Genomic DNA, 18,067 nt, shown 5'->3' with positions numbered 1-18,067 from the left:
GTGTGTACGTGTGTGCACAACTGTAATGTATTTGAATTTACCTTCTGCTTCTTTTCTTTGCAATGCACTTTTCGTGTCCAGAGCACAGCCAGCCCGTGGTTGCACCAAACTGTTGGTAGTGCAAGTGACAGTTTGGGTTTGCTGAGTCACGTTCCTGTACGACCAGCCAGCGCTGATCCCCACCGACCCTCTGTTAAAATCAGCACGCACGCTAGCCCGCCGCTGTCAAAGATCAGTGTGGACATTCGTAAAGAGTGAGTCAAGTTAATCCAATATTGCTTCTTTTTTTTTTCCAGTGACGTGCCTGCCATCAAGCTAATTATGTGAAAAACACATTTCATCATGTAATAAAGCATAGGAAAGGCTTTTACATTTTTTTTTCTTTCTTTAGAGATGTGGATAAGAGAGGCTATGTGGATCCAATAAGAACCTTGACGTTGGCCCAACTGAAACAAGAACCAACAGACAGTAACAGGAGCATCACCGGGAAAGATGCACAGCTTCACCACCTCTACTTGGACCCCCACAGCAAGGCACGCCTGAGTAATACACAGGTATACTCATCTCAAACACAAATCAATTGCTGTCAAACCTTAGATCAGTTCAGTGATGAGTGATGTTGTTATTCAGAACAAGACACTTAATTTATCAAATAGGATCTCATTTGCAGTGATGAGTGATGTTGTTATTCAGAACAAGACAGACTTAATTTATCAAATAGGATCTCATTTGAGTTGGTCATATCTTCTTTCTAATCTGTAAAAAAAAAATAGTTACACTACTCCAAACAGAACTTTAACTTCAAGGTAAAGCACTAAAGATGAGTACAAATTCCACACTGCAAAATTATAAAGAGGAATGAAGCTGAGCACTTATTTGATGAAACATTTGAAGACATTCAGTGAGAGACATACCTTGGAGCGACCACAATTGCTTTAGGAGAGCGACTGCAGTAGGAGAGGGGTTAATAAAGCATGTTGCTATGCTTACAGCAGACAATTTGGAGGGGATTTTTATTCTTTTTGTTTCAGACATGTTAAATATTAGAGTGAAAAGTATACCTTCTTCAATAAAAATAATTGTATTAATTAAAGTCATTTGCATCTCAATTGCAAGCCCTAATGGCACTATAAACTATATATATGTTCATACTCGTTCTAAAAATCTGCAAAGTCATCATGCAGCCGTTTATATTCACATGCTGCATTTGGGTTTGAATTCATCATTCACATACAAAAGTACTGACAACCTTATCTTTCCCTTGTAAATTACTGTATTTTCCGCACTATAAGGTGCTTCGGAGTGTGAGGTGCACCTTCAATGAATGTCCTATTTTAAAACTGTTTTCATATATAGGGCACACCGCATTTTAAGGCGCATAGAATAGAAGCTACAATAGTGGCTGTGGTTGTGCTATGCATCCACTAGATGGAGACACGCTAAAGGAAATACAACACAATACAGTACAGCTTTATTTATATAGGACTTTCACAACAGCTGCAGCTGTAACAAAATGCTTGACAGATCATTTAAAATACTGCGTCCAATAAATCAGAATACTTATCCATATATAAGGCATCGGATTATAAGGCACACTGTTGGCTTTTGGGAAATTGAAGGCTTTTCGGTGTGCCTTATAGTGCGGAATATACGGTAATCTACAAACAAACATACGGTATGTGATTTGCCTCGTTCGATCGTCTCCAAAGTGATTACCACTAATTTTAAGTATGCAAATTTACCTCTGTTCCTGTGATCAGGAAAGCATTATTTATTTTGACCATGTAGCTACGCACAACTTACTTACACTCCTGTTTTGTGGTACATTCAAAAAGTAAACTTAACATACATGTTTTCTTTCCAAGGATGCTGTTCAAGCAGCGGACCGAGCCACTAAGTACAAAGAAGAGAATCGTCAAATTCTGAAGGAGAGCATCGAAGTGGCCCCTTTTACTGCCAAAATTCAACGCTCAAGTGAACCCGGGATCGACAGAGAAAGAGAGAGAACCCGAGATCCCACTTTTCCTGTCAGGATACCAGCTCTTGCTTCCCTTAGCCCCAAGGCAGGCCACGCGCATCCTCATATTATCCAGCCCGAAAAGAGCAACTATTTTACCACTTTGTCCAACAGTGTTATAAATGAGCCCCCAAGACTATACCCTTCCAAGGAGCTCAGCTCTTACTATAAGAAGGTGTCAGTCGGAGCTCAAGGGGTTGTGGCCAGTATTGGAGCAGCTGTTTCAAGCCAGAGTGCTCTGTCGCTAGGCAACTACAATGCCAAAGTGTCCATCTCTAGGCCACCTCCCCTAATTAAGCACCATCCAGAGGGCGGTGAGGGTCTTGCGGGGAAAATTACCGAGCAGCTCAGCCAGCAGGCCACGCTGGTCCAACATCAACACCACACAGGTGTAGAAAGGCTGGAGCGCTGCAGTCCTGCGATATCTCCTTCCTCCTCTTCATCTTCTTCTTCAATGTCTAACCACCACCCCCATCATCACCACCACCACCCCCACCCTCAGCAGCAGCAACACAACCTCAGGGCCATGCCGTCTCTTCACAGAGCACCCGTCTTCCATCCACCCACTCAGCATGCGCTTGAACGTAAAGAGGCTGCAGACAGAGAGCGAGAAAAGGAAAGGGAAAGAGCAGGCTACGGTGGACGTCTGTCTCCGCCGACTCTCACACCTATCCAGCCAGTTACGTTAGCAGCAGCTGGCAGCAAGACATCAGTCGAGCAACAAAAGCCCCCCACACTGCTGCCGGAACTCAGGGATGTAAAAGGTCATGGAAATACTACCATTGTTGCCTCAGCTGTCAGTGTGGAGAATATGACATCATCGGGTGGGTGGAGAGCCGGTCAAGACAGAAGAGCTCTCTTCTTTGGAGAGAAAGGAGTGTCAAGGGACAAGCCCCAGGCTGCGATGGCATCCGTCATTGTGCGCCCGCCAACATCCATTAAATTTGACAATCCCGTAAACAAATCTGGTGCTATGGCCCCGAAGGATTTATCTTTGGGGAGTCAAAAACCGGGCGAGAGTTTAAGAGACCATGGAGCTAACAGAGTTATCCAACCCAACTCCAACCTGGATGACATGTACATCCAATATAAAAAGACCTCAATTCGTGTCCTGCAAGGGACTGTGGGAGCCTGTACCACAAACTCTGTTCAAAGGACAACCGTTTCTCCATCTGTACAGAGTAGAAGTGAGGCAACTACACCTGAGCTGGGTTACTCTGTATCACCCCATCATGGGCCAGGAGAGCAGCAGGTGGGGGTTGGGTCACGTACCTCATCTCCAGGAGGATCTTTGCATCCTCCCAGTCAGTCTACCACACCACAACCCAACCTGAATCTCACTCCAAGACCTAGCCCCTGTTCTGGCAGCGGTCAGGCTTACTCACCCTCTTTCGTTCACCTCAAGAAGCACAAAGCTGCATTGGCAGCAGCCCAATCTAAAAGCAATCTCTGCACTGCGTCCATGTCCGCCACGACTGGATACCCGTCTGCAACGGTGGATCCCATTGACAAAACTCACAACTCCACTCCTCCACCTGCCTCAGGCCAAACCTCATGTTCAGCAGATAGCAGTAGCGGCAACTCAACAAGTGGCAGAACAACGCCAGGAAAGTCAAGTCCGCTGCACAACGGCCAGTCTTCTGGGCCTGCTTTAACAAGTGGTGGGCAGGCCAGTAATTACCACAAACTAAAGAAAGCCTGGTTAACGCGGCATTCCGAAGAGGATAGGAACACAACCGCTACTGTCAGCTCAGTTAACACCAAACCAGACAAATCGCCCAGCATCAGCAACACCGCAACAATGACAGAAATGATCAAACCATGTACCGTCAATCTCAGTGCCTCCACGTCTAATGAGGTGGAGCTGAGCAAGGACGCCGCCGCAAGCAAAGCAGAACGAGACAAGCTCTCGGAGGACAAGACAGCTGGAGCAACAGTTGGGGAGGACAGGAAAACATCCTCCTCACTAAGGCGGGGAAGCAAACGAACATACGAGTCTGCTTCAGAAAGTGGCGCAGACGACTCGGATGCCAGCGAGAGCAAGATGGAGGGCAGAGCCAAGCGTCAGCCCAAGCCAACATACAAGAAGAAACAGAATGATATGGCCAAGAAAAAAGGAGACAATGAAAAGGAAGAGGATGACGTGAAACCCAACGGCATCTTTCGATCTGCTAAAGAGAAGACCAAACTCAAACTGGCCAGTAGCAGTAAGTCATGCACCCAGTAACCTGATAACATGATAAGCCGTCCACTGTAAGTCCCTCAAAGCGTTAATTCTATTTATAAAATGATAGTCTTCTCTTCTTACTGTTTTTAATGACATACAACCTGGCCATTTTGATAGCTTTTGAGATCATGTTACTAACAAGTCCCCTTACCCCCAAGCAGTACAGTTCATTTCAGCGTGCTGTGGTACAATTTGAAACAGTCAACCGCGATTATGGAATGGCACGGGGCAAAAAAGTGTGATTCCGACCCAAGGAGAATTGATTTTGCATTTTTTTTATTCTTGCAATGTGGCTCTTTTTTACTGTACAACAGGAATAACATTTTATTTAAAGCCCCCGTCAACTGAAATAAGCTCTCTTATAAATTGTACTTATGAATTTGACACACCACAGAGAAGAGTGTGGATAATAAGCTTGCCAAATATAAAAGAAAAGAAAAAGTTCCGATTTTCCCATGGTGGAATCATTGTCCTCTTATGTTACAATTTTTAAATGTAATTTAATTTTATTTTTTTGCAATGACATTGCACGTCATAATCACATTTTGGGATATGTGGCCATAATGCTATAAATGGAGTTAGAAGTGTTCCTTTTATTGTACAGGGAAAACGTCTACTCTGAGGTCATCTTATGTATTTAATTTTAACGTGAGATGCTCTTAAATTTTTTTTTTTTAAAGTGCTTTTCTTGATGTGTTAATATCTATCCATCCTTTCCAGATGGGATCCCACGTTCTGTCCTGAAGGACTGGCGCAAGGTGAAGAAGCTAAAGCAGACGGGCGAGTCTTTCCTTCAGGATGATTCTTGTTCAGAAATCGGACCCAGTTTGCAAAAGTGTCGGGAGTGTCGGATTATCCGCAGCAAAAAAGGCGAAGAGGCGGCCCATTCTCCTGTCTTTTGTCGTTTCTACTATTTCAGACGGTAAGAGGTTGATGGCATTGTCTTATAGTTTTTTTTTACTTTGTCTTATTATTTGTGTTGCAATATCTATTCATTGGAATAGATACTAAGAAAAATAAATAAATACATGTATGGAAATAACATTTAAGTACAACTATGCGAAATTGCAGGATACTTTATTTGCCCTACATGATAGACAGTACTTGAAATGAAATGAAAATAATCATCCATTTTATCTTACCACTAAAAAGTATGTTGTGAGCAAGCCTGGGAAATTTGAGAACAAAAGTAAATACTGAAAAAAAAAAAATCGAGATGTTCTGTGAGCGTCCGTTGAATGCGCTAAAAACATGCCACAACATAAACACATTTTTGGATATCTATCACGCAGAAAGCTTTCACTTCATCAAATCAATTCGAATATAACACACAGACAGCCCGATGAAATACAAAATGCAGGTTCTCAATGCCAAGCTCAATTTCATTTATGAAGTAAAAAAAAATCCAAACCAACCTGTCCCTTCGGATAATGGCTTACTGTAAGTCAATTTTTGATTTAAAAACAAATATTTTTAGTGCCTTCAAAATCTCATGATGCTGAAATCGGCTCCATCTTTCGTTAAATACATTAAATTCTATCCCTGCAATTAAATTATGAAATCAGCTACATTCTTCGTCAAATGGATTATTCAATTCTACCCCTGAAATTAAATTATGTATAAATAGAATCTATATTTGAATCCGTTTTTCTTTTTTTTTTCTGAAAAAAATAACTTTGGCCATTATTTTTAGAAAGGTGACGATGCGTAAAATCAAACTTGAAAAGAATCACAAAGCTGTCCATACATAAATGTACCTATTTTTGTTTTTTTTAAATATATTTTGTTTGTCCTTTTTGCCTCAAACACACACACTTTCTACAGTATGGATACTCAGTAAACACAGTCACTATAGATGGATAAGCAACAGCATTTGCAGCCGGGGGTCATCCTGTGTAAATCTGTCAAAGAGGATTTGCTGCTCTATAATCTTTCCTCACTGTAGACCTGCCGCAACTGCAATCTCCTTCCGGCTCTCTCGCCTGTACGTCGCCACTGATTCTTGTTCTCTAACCCTGTCTGACCTGCATTCAGTCTGGTGCAATACACCAGGGGTGTCAAACTAATTTTTGTCGCGGGCCTCATTGAAGTTACTGTTTCCCTTGGAGGGCCGGTACGACTGAAACTGCATAAAAACCTCAGGAAAAACGGTTTATTCGATTGCTGACAATATCTCTTATTTATTACAAATGAGGAGTTGAAATTTTGGTCCGGATTTTAGCAAGAATCACAGAAGTTGACATGTTTGATTTGCTTTCACGGACCACATAAAATGATGTGGCGGGCCAGATCTGGCCCCCGGGCCTTGAGTTTGACACCTGTGCAATACTGTACTAAAGTTCAAAGTTTGTGTGTTGCGCAATCCACTGCCACTTTTTTGGGGGTCCAGAAACTCCAGACTCTTTCTTAGTTGGACCAACTAGTTAAAATTGTATAATAAGACTAAGATGTCTTGTTCTTGTTATTTAATAATAATATTTAGTAATCATAATCAGTGATTGATCAATTTTGAATCCTATTCTCTGCGATGATGTCTGAGTTCAAGGAAATATAGGTCTTTTCTAATGTTCTGAAGTTTGGACTATTTTTATCCTGTTTCCCCTTTTTAGGCTTTCCTACAGTAAAAATGGTGTCATCCGAATGGATGGTTTTTCCACTCCGGACCAGTTTGATGACGAGGCACTTGCCCTGTGGATCCCTGGAGCAATGGAGGAGAGTCACCTGGACCAAACTACAGCCAAGTACATCCTCAGCTTTATAGGAGACATGTTCTGTCAGATGGTCCTGATGGAGAATACGGCAGCCTCCTGGGTCAAAAAGGATGGTGTGTTGTCCTCACAATAACTCCCATTTTGATTACAGTAGTCCCTCGTTTAACTGGATTTTAAGTGCTTCTGGGCAAGCGCGTCGGTTGTGGAGCTAGTGAATGACCTTGTTATGCGTTCATTTAGTTGCTGTTAGTTAAAAAAAAACGCAATTGAAAATGCACCACCGAATCCTGTAATATTGCAAAAATCCTGTCATGTGAAAAGCGTGATATCGTGAGGGACAACTGTATATCTTATACCAAAACTTGTTCTATGCTTGTAGCGCTAATGACTTTTTGTGTGCGTTTCAGCCAAACTCGTGTGGAAGCGCGCAGTTAAGGGAGTGAGGGAGATGTGCGATGCCTGTGAGGCGACGCTCTTTAACATCCACTGGGTCTGTCAGAAATGTGGCTTTGTTGTCTGTCTGGACTGCTACAAGGCCAAGGAAAGAAGGAGCTCCAAAGGTCAGTTGTATGGTTGGGGTGATTTAAGTATCATAGAAGGCCAAATTTAACGGGTCAAATCAGTCGACAAGAAATAACCCAAGTCGAGATTTTTTTTATGTTTTGAAAGCCTACTCACGATTGGCACAATACAGTCAAGAATTTTCATTGACTTAATTTCAGGAACAATATTCATTCAAGCAATGTGAAAGCATCTTGCCATCATACATAAAAAACAACAACAGCAAACAAAAACACTCACCTAATGCAAACTACATCAATTTTTTTGAGTTACCATATTTTCCGGATTATAAATCGCTCCGGAGTATAAATCGCACCAACCATAAAATGGGTAATAAAGAAGGGAAAAAAAGTCACATTTTGGGGGGAAAATTTATTTGATAAAATCCAACACCAAGAAGAGACATGTCATCTTGAAATGCAATTTAAAATAAAAAATGAAATGGAGAACAACAGGCTGAAATAGTGTACGATATGCTAATGTGACGTGACGCATAAACAAGAACTGAGAACGTACCTGTTATGTTCACGTAACATTAAGAGTTATTCAGATAACTGTAGCATAAAGAACACACTAACACGTTTACCAAACCATCAATGTCACTCCAAATCACTAAAGCCAATGAAATCTTCATCTTCGGTGTCTCTTTGAAACAACACCGCCAACTCTGGAGGTAGAAGATTCGCCCTTCCTCTTTTACTTCGCTTACGTCAGACCCGTCGTCGATTTATCAACACAGGCCTACAGCCCCCCCTTGCGGTTTAATGTGAAAATAACATGTGAAATGATTGAATGATGTGTTATAAATCGGCCAAACTATGAAAAAAAAAACCCTGCTATTTATATAACGGAATATACGTTAATATTTCCTCTGATTCTATATATTTCTCTTGTCAGATAAAGAACTCTATGGCTGGCTGAAGTGTGTGAAAGGCCAGCCTCATGATCACAAACACCTCATGCCAACACAGATCATACCCGGCACAGGTAAAGAGTATCGTTCTGACTCTTCATCCGTCCATATTACACAGGATTGTGAGAACCGATAGCTTCTGACGTCATACAAGTGTGACAACAATGTGGCAAAAAAAACGTGCAGATCAATTGTTTGAAAAGAAATACAAAAACAAATGGACTAATTGTTCCGACAACGCATTCACTTGATTGCCTTGACGTGTTCCTATTTAAAATGAGTGTTATATTGTTCACACTGAATAATTGAACTAAACAAATGGGTTCTACAATGTAGCTTAGCTCTCATATTTGTTTTACTTTTCCGTTACTTTTCAGTGCTTACGGAATTAGTGACCTCTATGCATTCGCTGAGAGAAAAACACAACATCAAACGGCATTGTGCCTGCACCAGCAAACTGAATCTCCTCAGCAAACTACCAACCACCAATGGAGTTTCACAGGTATCGTGTTTGTGTTTTGTCTTTTCAGACGACAGCAGACTAGCATCCATCCCAATAATGCCTATTTTCTTTGGTGCTGTAAATAATACGAGCAGCCTCCAGTGGCCATTATGTACTCAACTGCACAACAAGTGAACAAAGTGAATCATTCTCACATTACATCTCAAGGCATGTTAGCTTGTCCCGTGAATGACCGGCAAACAGTTCAGGGTGTAACTGGCCTTTCGAGCAAAGTCAGTCAATAAATGGTAGAAAATTCATGGTTATCGTACAATTATTGCCACCAAAGAATTTACGTCATATTGCAAATGCAAACGGTACTTAATCTATTCTTCATTTAGCTGTTGTTTTTTACAAAATCAGAATGGAAGTGAATTGAATTATGTTTTACACCTCAGATTACGACCAGAAAACGGTTTTCGACCAAACTGACCAAACCCGAATACGCCACTCGACTCCTTCTCGGCTTCCTCGTCACTCGGGATTTACGCAAAAGTTTAAAGTTGAGTTTGAAAATTTCATCAAGGCAGAGGAATATCTTCCCCAGCAAACGTTTAATATGGACGATACTGGACTTTTTTGGGATTAAAAAAAAAATGCCACAAAGGACCTACATCACACGTGAGGAGAAGTCGTTTCCAGGCCACAAACCTATGAAGGATAGGCTCACTCTTTTGCTATGTGGTAATGCTAGCGGCGATCGCAAGATAAAGCCTATATAATAGTTTCAAATTTTGAACAAATCGCTTTTCAAACAGCCTTCTGGAACGGATTATGGTCGAAAACCGAGGTATGACTGGAACTCTATGTCACGTATATGTCCACATGTACACGCGCGTGACTGAACGTGCAGTGGGAGTTTTTGACTCAGTTCATTATTTTTGATTCACCGGTTATATAATGAGAATAACTGTCAAGGAATGATCACAATTAAATCATTAGACATTGCATGTGTATGAGCAATCCAACCGGGCCGTAGTCATTTGACATTCGGTCCTGACCTCTCTCCCAGGTACTGCAGAATGTACTGAACCATAGCAACAAACTGTCGTTGATGAAGACGGAGCCACGCTGTCAACAGAACTCTGATCAAGGAGGGACTAAAATCGAGACCAACGGAGGAGGAGGAAGAAGTCCGGCCAGCGATGAAGGCAATGCGGTCACTCCACCGGAGTCCCAATCCCCTCTGCATTTCCTGGCTGACCTGGCAGAGCAGAAATCCAGAGAGGAAAAAAAAGGCAAGTCGAACAAATCAATTTAACGGTTATCTTTCTCAAATGATTTCAGAATAATTATGGTGCATTGGAATACAGGAGCGCTCACCAAAAGGTAATATCTTGTGATCTCTCCAATTTACAAAACAGAAAACAAAGACTCGATGCTACTGGGGAAATCTGTGAAAGAAGGCGACAGCTTGGAGGTTCTGCAGCAATGTAAAACCACGTCACTGATTGCCAACAGTACAGAGCAAGGCTCCACTCTCAGAGATCTGCTCACCACCACTGCAGGAAAGCTCAAGCTGGGCTCCACCGATGCCGGAATCGCCTTTGCGCCAGTGTATTCAACTGCTTCACAGGTGCTTGAGCATTTTTAACTCATTCAGTATCAGCCAATTCTGGACCAAGGCTGAAAAGACGTTTAAAAACGTCTTTGGGAGTGAATGAGTTAATGCCGACCAATATTAGCGATGAGCTCAACGTTGTTTTATTGAATTTGTGCTTCAGTGGCAACATTTAGAGGGCCAAGACTGCACGAGTGAATGAGTTAATGCCGACCAATATTAGCGATTAACCAATTAGAGGGCCGGGATCTTTGGAAGTTTTGTGCGAACACATGCAAAAAAAAAAGAAAAAAACATGCCAAATATATAATTTCTGTATAAAATACAAATTTTTCTCATGTCTTTTTCAAGACTGGAAAAGGTGGCCGGACCATGCCTAATATCCTCGATGACATCATTGCATCAGTCGTTGAAAACAAAATCCCTGCCAGTCGCCAGACGATCACCACAAAGCTTTCAATCAAGCAAGAGCCAGTCATCTCTGCCAACAACAGCAACCCTGCACCCGTCGTGCCGGAAGACGTCAAAATAGACAAGAAGAAGTCATTGCCTGTTCCTCCAGTCATTGCAGAGGATTCATCCAATCAGCATCCGGATATTCCCCACTGCTGGCTCAATAACGGACGACTCCTTTGGCTCAAAGATCACCGTAACCAGAATAACTGGAAGCTCTTTAGAGAATGCTGGAAACAGGGCCAGGTACATGTCATTTGTATTTGTAGTTGGAAGTGCCATTGGCGTGACATTTCGAAATTGTAATTTGCGTCATGTATATGTTTTGCATAGCCCGTTTTGGTGTCCGGGATCCACAAGCGTCTGAATGCCACTCTGTGGAAAGCGGACTCTTTCAATCAGGAGTTTGCAGACCATCAGGGGGACCTTCTCAATTGTAAAGACCAAGTGGTCTCCAACTCAGGGATCAAGGAGTTCTGGGATGGATTTGAGGACATTACCAGTGAGTTCAAGCGCTGACCTTTGATTTGGTTATTGAGAAAAAAAAATCTCACAATTGTTCATTAAACAAAGACCCTCTACCGTGTTTAGAACGACTCAAGTCCAAGGATGGGGAACCTGTAGTTTACAGACTGAAGGACTGGCCTTCCGGAGAGGAGTTCATGGCTCTCATGCCTTCAAGGTGCATACAGGCACCTTAAATATTTGTGTATACTTCTGTTCAGCTCATGGAAAAAAAAACAAGAAAACAAAAAAACGCTTATTTCACAATAATCCCATTTTCTGTCCTTCCACCAGGTATGATGACTTAATGAAGAACCTGCCGTTACCTGAGTACTCGGACCCAGAAGGAAGCCTAAACTTAGCATCTCATCTGCCGTCTTTCTTCGTCAGGCCAGATTTGGGCCCAAGACTCTGCTGTGCCTATGGTAAAGCCTCAGTGTGAATGAATAATAAAATAAATGCAAATATGGAAATAAAATAAATGACATGTTGAGCTACACTACGCACAAAAAGTCAGGGATATTCCCCCTTTTGAGGCAAATTTTAGACTGAACCTGAGAACCTATACAAGTGAACCTAATTCGGCAGACATGTACAACTGTTCAATGTCTTCGTAGTTTTTTTCACAACTTACTGGTATCATAAAAAGAGCTAAACGGTCAAAAGAAATGCCCGCTTCTTTTTTTCTTTCATTTTTGATTGCTGATGACACTAACTTGCCTTTGAGAAGATCAAAATGTGACCAGCAAGATGAGGGGGAGTGTTTAAATACTGATTCTTCTTAAAGCATGAAATGGTTTGGTCTTGTCGTGAATCAAACACTTGTTTGAGAAAAGGCGTGCAAAAAGTACTGAAATGTTGAACAGTGCATTTAGACGAAGGGGTCAAATCATGTTCATCTATAAATATTATAGTGCAATTTAGGTTCATGCTGAAATTTTACCCCAAAGCCAAATATGCTTACTTTTTGTGAGTACCGTATTTTCTGCACTATAAGGCGCACCTAAAACATTCCATTGTCAGAAAAGCTGACAGTGCGCCCTATAATCCGATGCGCGTTATAAATGGTGTTAGTCTCTTTACAGTCCTCATAGTTATTTCCCTGCTAGTGTTCCATTGCCATCTAGTGGTGATTATTAGCAGGAACCAATTGTAGCATAAAAGGGTTCTGCCCGACACTAATTGACATGTGCAGTCGCCAACAACTAGTTTGTTAGCTCTGCGCAGCCATTATGAAATGAAGATAAAAGCAAAAGCAAAGTTAACTCCTGACTCAACGAGGGAAGAACCAGACAAGCAAGACTGCTAAGGATATTTAGCCCCTTGTGGATGTGAGCCCACAAGCTTTGTGTGCCTTTTTGTTGATTCACTCGTCTTCATAACTTTTGTCTTTCATTTATTTGTTTCATGTCCGTGTTTGTGACCAGTTCTCACGGGTTGCCAATGAATAAACCCTGTATGGACTTTGTTTCATGCTTCATGCTACATCCTCAGGGAGCTCCATATGGATGAATATTCTGATTTCTTGGATGTAGTATTTTAAATGTTCTGTAAAGCGTTTTGTTACAGTTGCGACCGCAGCCTCTATTGTAGCTTCTATTCTATGCGCCTTATAAAGCAGTGTACCCTATATATGAAAACAGTTACAAAATAGACCATTCATTGAAGGTGCACCTTATAATCCGAAGCGCTTTATAGTCCGGAAAATACGGTAATGTTCATATAGGATATGTTGTGATTGTCTCCGACCATTTATTTGCAGTTCCTTTTCTTCTACAGAATCCCTACTCTTGATTAATCAGTTGTTTCTCATTTTGCAGGTGTAGCGGCATCTCAGGACCAGGACTTTGGGACTGCCAACCTGCACGTAGAAGTCTCTGATGTTGTCTCGATTCTAGTATATGTCGGAGTGGCCAAAGGCAATGGAGTATTGTCCAAAACAGGTAAAATGTCCAAAATGTTTCTTTAGTTTTACATCACAATACAAGAACTACAGAAACTGATCATTTGGAATGGTTTACTTCTTAATAGAAAGTAAAATGTACTTGAAGGAATGAGTCAGTGGTGTAGTGTTACAGAAGCCTCACAGTGTTGAAATGCGCTGTAAATGAGTGGGTGTAAAAACAAATGAATGGGTTTTCTGTAATAATCGAAATGGAGGAAATGTCTGAATATTGTTTTGCAAATGCGTGGTTCTAGGAGTGTTAAAGCGTCTGGAAGAGGACAATCTCGATGAAGGCGTTCGGAAGAGGCTGAAGGACTCCAGTGAGACACCGGGGGCACTATGGCACATCTACCTCAACAAAGACATGGACAAAGTCCGGGAATTCTTGTACAAGGTAACAGAAGAAGCAGCGGCTTAAAATGAGTCGTTTAATTCATCATCACACTGAATTCACGAAGTATTAATTGTTTAATATATTCCCGTAGAAAGAATGCATAGTAAATGTTCAATCACAGCATCATTTATTTAAATCTAAATTTTCTCTATTTTAAAAGAGTAGATTAAAAATAACAAATTATTTACATAAAACAAACTGTGCAATGGATATTTTTGGTAATCTGGACATGTTCAACAAGAACTACAGAAACTGATCATTTGGAATGGTTTACTTCTTAATAGAAAGTAAAATGTACTTGAAGGAATGAGTCAGTGGTGTAGTGTTACAGAAGCCTCACAGTGTTGAAATGCGCTGTAAATGAGTGGGTGTAAAAACAAATGAATGGGTTTTCTGTAATAATCGAAATGGAGGAAATGTCTGAATATTGTTTTGCAAATGCGTGGTTCTAGGAGTGTTAAAGCGTCTGGAAGAGGACAATCTCGATGAAGGCGTTCGGAAGAGGCTGAAGGACTCCAGTGAGACACCGGGGGCACTATGGCACATCTACCTCAACAAAGACATGGACAAAGTCCGGGAATTCTTGTACAAGGTAACAGAAGAAGCAGCGGCTTAAAATGAGCCGTTTAATTCATCATCACACTGAATTCATGAAGTATTACTTATTTAATATATTCCCGTAGAAAAAATGCTCGATCACAGCATCATTTATTTAAATCTAAATTTTCCCTATTTTAAAAGAGTAGATTAAAAATAACAAATTATTCACATAAAACAAACTGTGCAATGGATATTTTTGGTAATCTGGACATGTTCACACAGTTCTCCGGGGTCAATATGTTTGCCCCTCCCTCCATACTGAGTGAGCACTATACTAATCAGCCAGAAGGAGTATTTGGTGTTAATGTTTGTAGAAATGCTAACTTGGCATTACTTTAATGTACACAGTTACCATATTTTCCACACTCTAAGGCGCACCAAAGAGCATTCGATTTTCTCAAAAGGGCCTTGTAATCCGATGCGCCTTATATATGGATCAATATTCAGATTTCTTGAATGTAGTATTTTCAATGTTCTGGAAAGAGCTTTGATAAGCAGCGGTCGTTGTGAAAACGCGATATAAATAAAGCTATATTGTATTGTGTTGTTTTCCCTTTAACATAGCTCCATCTAGTGGATGCATAACGCAACCCCAGCCACTATTGTAGCTTCTATTCTATGCGCCTTATAATGCGCCTTATATATGAGCCTTCACACAAAGCTGTGAGAACTGTGAAAATGCTCGATCACAGCATCATTTATTTAAATCTAAATTTTCCCTATTTTAAAAGAGTAGATTAAAAATAACAAATTATTCACATAAAACAAACTGTGCAATGGATATTTTCAGTAATCTGGACATTTTCACAGTTCTCCGGGGTCAATATGTTTGCCCCTCCCTCCATACTGAGTGAGCACTATACTAATCAGCCAGAAGGAGTATTTGGTGTTAATGTTTGTAGAAATGCTAACTTGGCATTACTTTAATGTACACAGTTACCATATTTTCCACACTCTAAGGCGCACCAAAGAGCATTCGATTTTCTCAAAAGGGCCTTGTAATCCGATGCGCCTTATATATGGATCAATATTCAGATTTCTTGAATGTAGTATTTTCAATGTTCTGGAAAGAGCTTTGATAAGCAGCGGTCGTTGTGAAAACGCGATATAAATAAAGCTATATTGTATTGTGTTGTTTTCCCTTTAACATAGCTCCATCTAGTGGATGCATAACGCAACCCCAGCCACTATTGTAGCTTCTATTCTATGCGCCTTATAATGCGCCTTATATATGAGCCTTCACACAAAGCTGTGAGAACTGTTCACAAACACAGACATGAAACATAAATACAAATGGCATTACAAAACAATAAATGAGAGACAAAAGTTATGAAGACAATTGATTCAACAATTGCATTGTCACTTTTTGAGAAAATTGAATGCTTTTAGGTGCACCTTATAGTGCGGAAAAATATGGTAAACGTTATACATTCGTATTTCCTATGGTTTTATTATTATATATGCGGTGCATGATTTCCATTCAGCATGTTTTGAGAATTTAGCCTAGTCATATGTTCAAACGTGTTTGCAAATACGTTCGAAGCTGGACAAAGTGGCTTGGGGAAAGGCAACTTTGGAGCTGTGACCCAACCATGGATATAATGTACAGTTGACAGTTGTATTTCATTCAAGATGGCTTCATCATCTGTTTTGTAAATAACTTGTGCTGCTACACACAGAATATCATGATAATTGGAGGATTCCTGGTGAGATAGAAAAAAAGAAATGAACCCCCCCCCTTTTCTCTCTTTCCATTGAATGATGCTGCCACAAACCACGTTAGCTCTGTAAGGAGCAGGGATTGGATGTATCAGTGGACCAGGATCCAATCAGAGAGCAGGGCTGGTACCTGAGCAAGAAACAGCGGCAGCAGCTTTTGGATGAGCACGGGGTGCAGGGTTGGACCGTCGTTCAATTCCTGGGAGACTCTGTACTAATACCAGCTGGTTCTATGCATCAGGTATACACACACACAGTTTGGTTTACTAGTTGAAATGACAAAATCAACATGGCAACCGTATTGTTCGTTTCACCTAACTGTTGTCACTCTATCTGGCACGTGCAAGTCTTACTGGCTCACCTTGTCCGTCAGGTCCAGAACCTCCACAGCTGCGTTCAGGTCATCAATGACTTTGTGTCTCCTGAGCATGTGACCAACTCCTTCCACCTGACCCAGCAGCTCAGACCCAACCATGAAGAAGTCAACTATGAAGATAAACTGCAGGTGAATATGTCAATAGAGTTAGTTGGTCAGCTGATGAAACTCATCCTTTTTGAAATCTTCTCTCCAGCGTGCAGGTAAAAAGAACGTTGCTCGTATTAGAACCTCTGTTGGGTTTTCTATGAGTATCTTTTTGGGGGGGAAAAAACAGTTGCTAAATGCTGTATAATGAAAAACGTGGCTAAATCAAACCTCACTTGTACGAGCGTCCACATGTGTACGCATAAAAGCGCAGCTTTCAAAATAAAAGCACCAATATTTTATATTGGACAATCACTTATATAGTATACTTATATTTCTACCTCAGGTCCTCAAAGCGCAACATCAGGAGCAACCGGGAGGGGTTGGGGGGTGTGGGTTCAGTATCTTGCTTAAAGACACTTCGACAATGGGTTGGAAAACAACCACGGAGCCATGCCGCCCCGTAGATCTGGTTTAGAATGTCCTTAATTATTTAATTTTGATTATTTGTTGATTTTTTTTTTTGTTTGTTTGTTTGTTTGTTTTGGTGTGAGATTGAGCTAAAGATCAAATCATATCAAACTTTCCTTAGCTGAGTTCTTGTTTGTTTCCACTTGGACCACAACATTGACCCACAATCACTTCCACACAGTCAAAAGAACTGAATAGATTTCATTAATTAATTTACCGTCAATTTACCAATTTCTGAATAAAAATGCATTTGTTATATGCTCATAGTAGCTTGGTACGCTCTGAAGTGAAGCCTCTGGCCACCATTGTTAGAAAATTACCACCCTTGTAATTGGTGGCATAAAAAAAAGAAAAAAGGAACATGCTGGAGTTTCATCTTAAAATCCGGAATTGTCTGCGGGATGAATCCAATTTTCCTTCTTTTCCCCCACAGGTGAAGAACATCCTGTACCACTGTGTGAAGGAGGCCGTGAGCTCGTTGAAAAGGAGCGTTTCTGAGGAGGAAGAGGAGGAGGAGGAAGACGAGGAGGAAGAGAACTCATAGCAGCTCCTCCGTGTCGTGTAACTTGCGGGAATCGAGCTGTTACGTGATCCAGGAGACTCCCCGGTTTGGTTGACGTTCACGTAGCTGGCAAGAGGCTAACCCACACCGACCCCTTAAAACCTTTTGTGCCAAGAGGTGACACTCAAAAAGAGGCGGGCCTACTGGACAGGCCGGGGTTGAAACCATCCACTGTTGTTTTGATCATCAAAAAACAAAAAACCCAGAATGTTGGGAAAGAGAGGGTTGGGAGCCTTATCATAGCCACTGACTTCTGAAGTGCGACTGTCATGTGAGCCCAAGTGCTGCTTTGGGGCAGCTGGACAGACTGAAGGTGCTACGTCCTGCCCTTTTGAACCACAGGTTAAAATCTGCAGCAAGAGCCCATACAGTACATTTCTTGAACTGATTTTTTTATGTTTTTTTTTTTTTTTGCTGATTACAAATCATTACCAGCAGCAAGCAACTTCAGGGTCATTCTTTCC

At 41.2% G+C, this 18,067-nt stretch overlaps 1 protein-coding gene across 2 annotated transcripts in view; it reads left to right on the top strand.

The window, feature by feature from the left end:
• jmjd1cb (jumonji domain containing 1Cb) overlaps nt 1-17,804 on the top strand; it is a 101,378-nt gene extending 83,574 nt beyond the window's left edge. Inside the window, exons 13-31 of one of the 2 annotated variants that reach the window (XM_019892596.1) lie at nt 82-254; nt 392-554; nt 1,866-4,224; nt 4,965-5,166; nt 6,854-7,068; nt 7,363-7,515; nt 8,414-8,503; nt 8,807-8,931; nt 9,944-10,169; nt 10,296-10,507; nt 10,844-11,191; nt 11,279-11,447; nt 11,537-11,627; nt 11,744-11,874; nt 13,270-13,392; nt 13,649-13,788; nt 16,172-16,348; nt 16,481-16,612; nt 17,475-17,804. In XM_019892596.1, the coding sequence (XP_019748155.1) occupies nt 82-254; nt 392-554; nt 1,866-4,224; nt 4,965-5,166; nt 6,854-7,068; nt 7,363-7,515; nt 8,414-8,503; nt 8,807-8,931; nt 9,944-10,169; nt 10,296-10,507; nt 10,844-11,191; nt 11,279-11,447; nt 11,537-11,627; nt 11,744-11,874; nt 13,270-13,392; nt 13,649-13,788; nt 16,172-16,348; nt 16,481-16,612; nt 17,475-17,585 (5,340 nt within the window). In that variant the 3' untranslated portion in view covers nt 17,586-17,804. Of the gene's footprint in view, nt 1-81; nt 255-391; nt 555-1,865; nt 4,225-4,964; nt 5,167-6,853; nt 7,069-7,362; nt 7,516-8,413; nt 8,504-8,806; nt 8,932-9,943; nt 10,170-10,293; nt 10,508-10,843; nt 11,192-11,278; nt 11,448-11,536; nt 11,628-11,743; nt 11,875-13,269; nt 13,393-13,648; nt 13,789-16,171; nt 16,349-16,480; nt 16,613-17,474 lie in introns of those variants that run through there. The other variant, XM_019892597.1, reaches the window with a different exon arrangement.
• Nucleotides 17,805-18,067: the final 263 nt, after the last annotated feature.

Source organism: Hippocampus comes, unplaced genomic scaffold (genome assembly GCF_001891065.2).
Source record: "Hippocampus comes isolate QL1 unplaced genomic scaffold, H_comes_QL1_v1.1 scaffold47, whole genome shotgun sequence".
In the NCBI taxonomy this organism is placed as follows: domain Eukaryota; kingdom Metazoa; phylum Chordata; class Actinopteri; order Syngnathiformes; family Syngnathidae; genus Hippocampus; species Hippocampus comes.
This window is presented reverse-complemented; position numbering and strand designations above follow the sequence as displayed.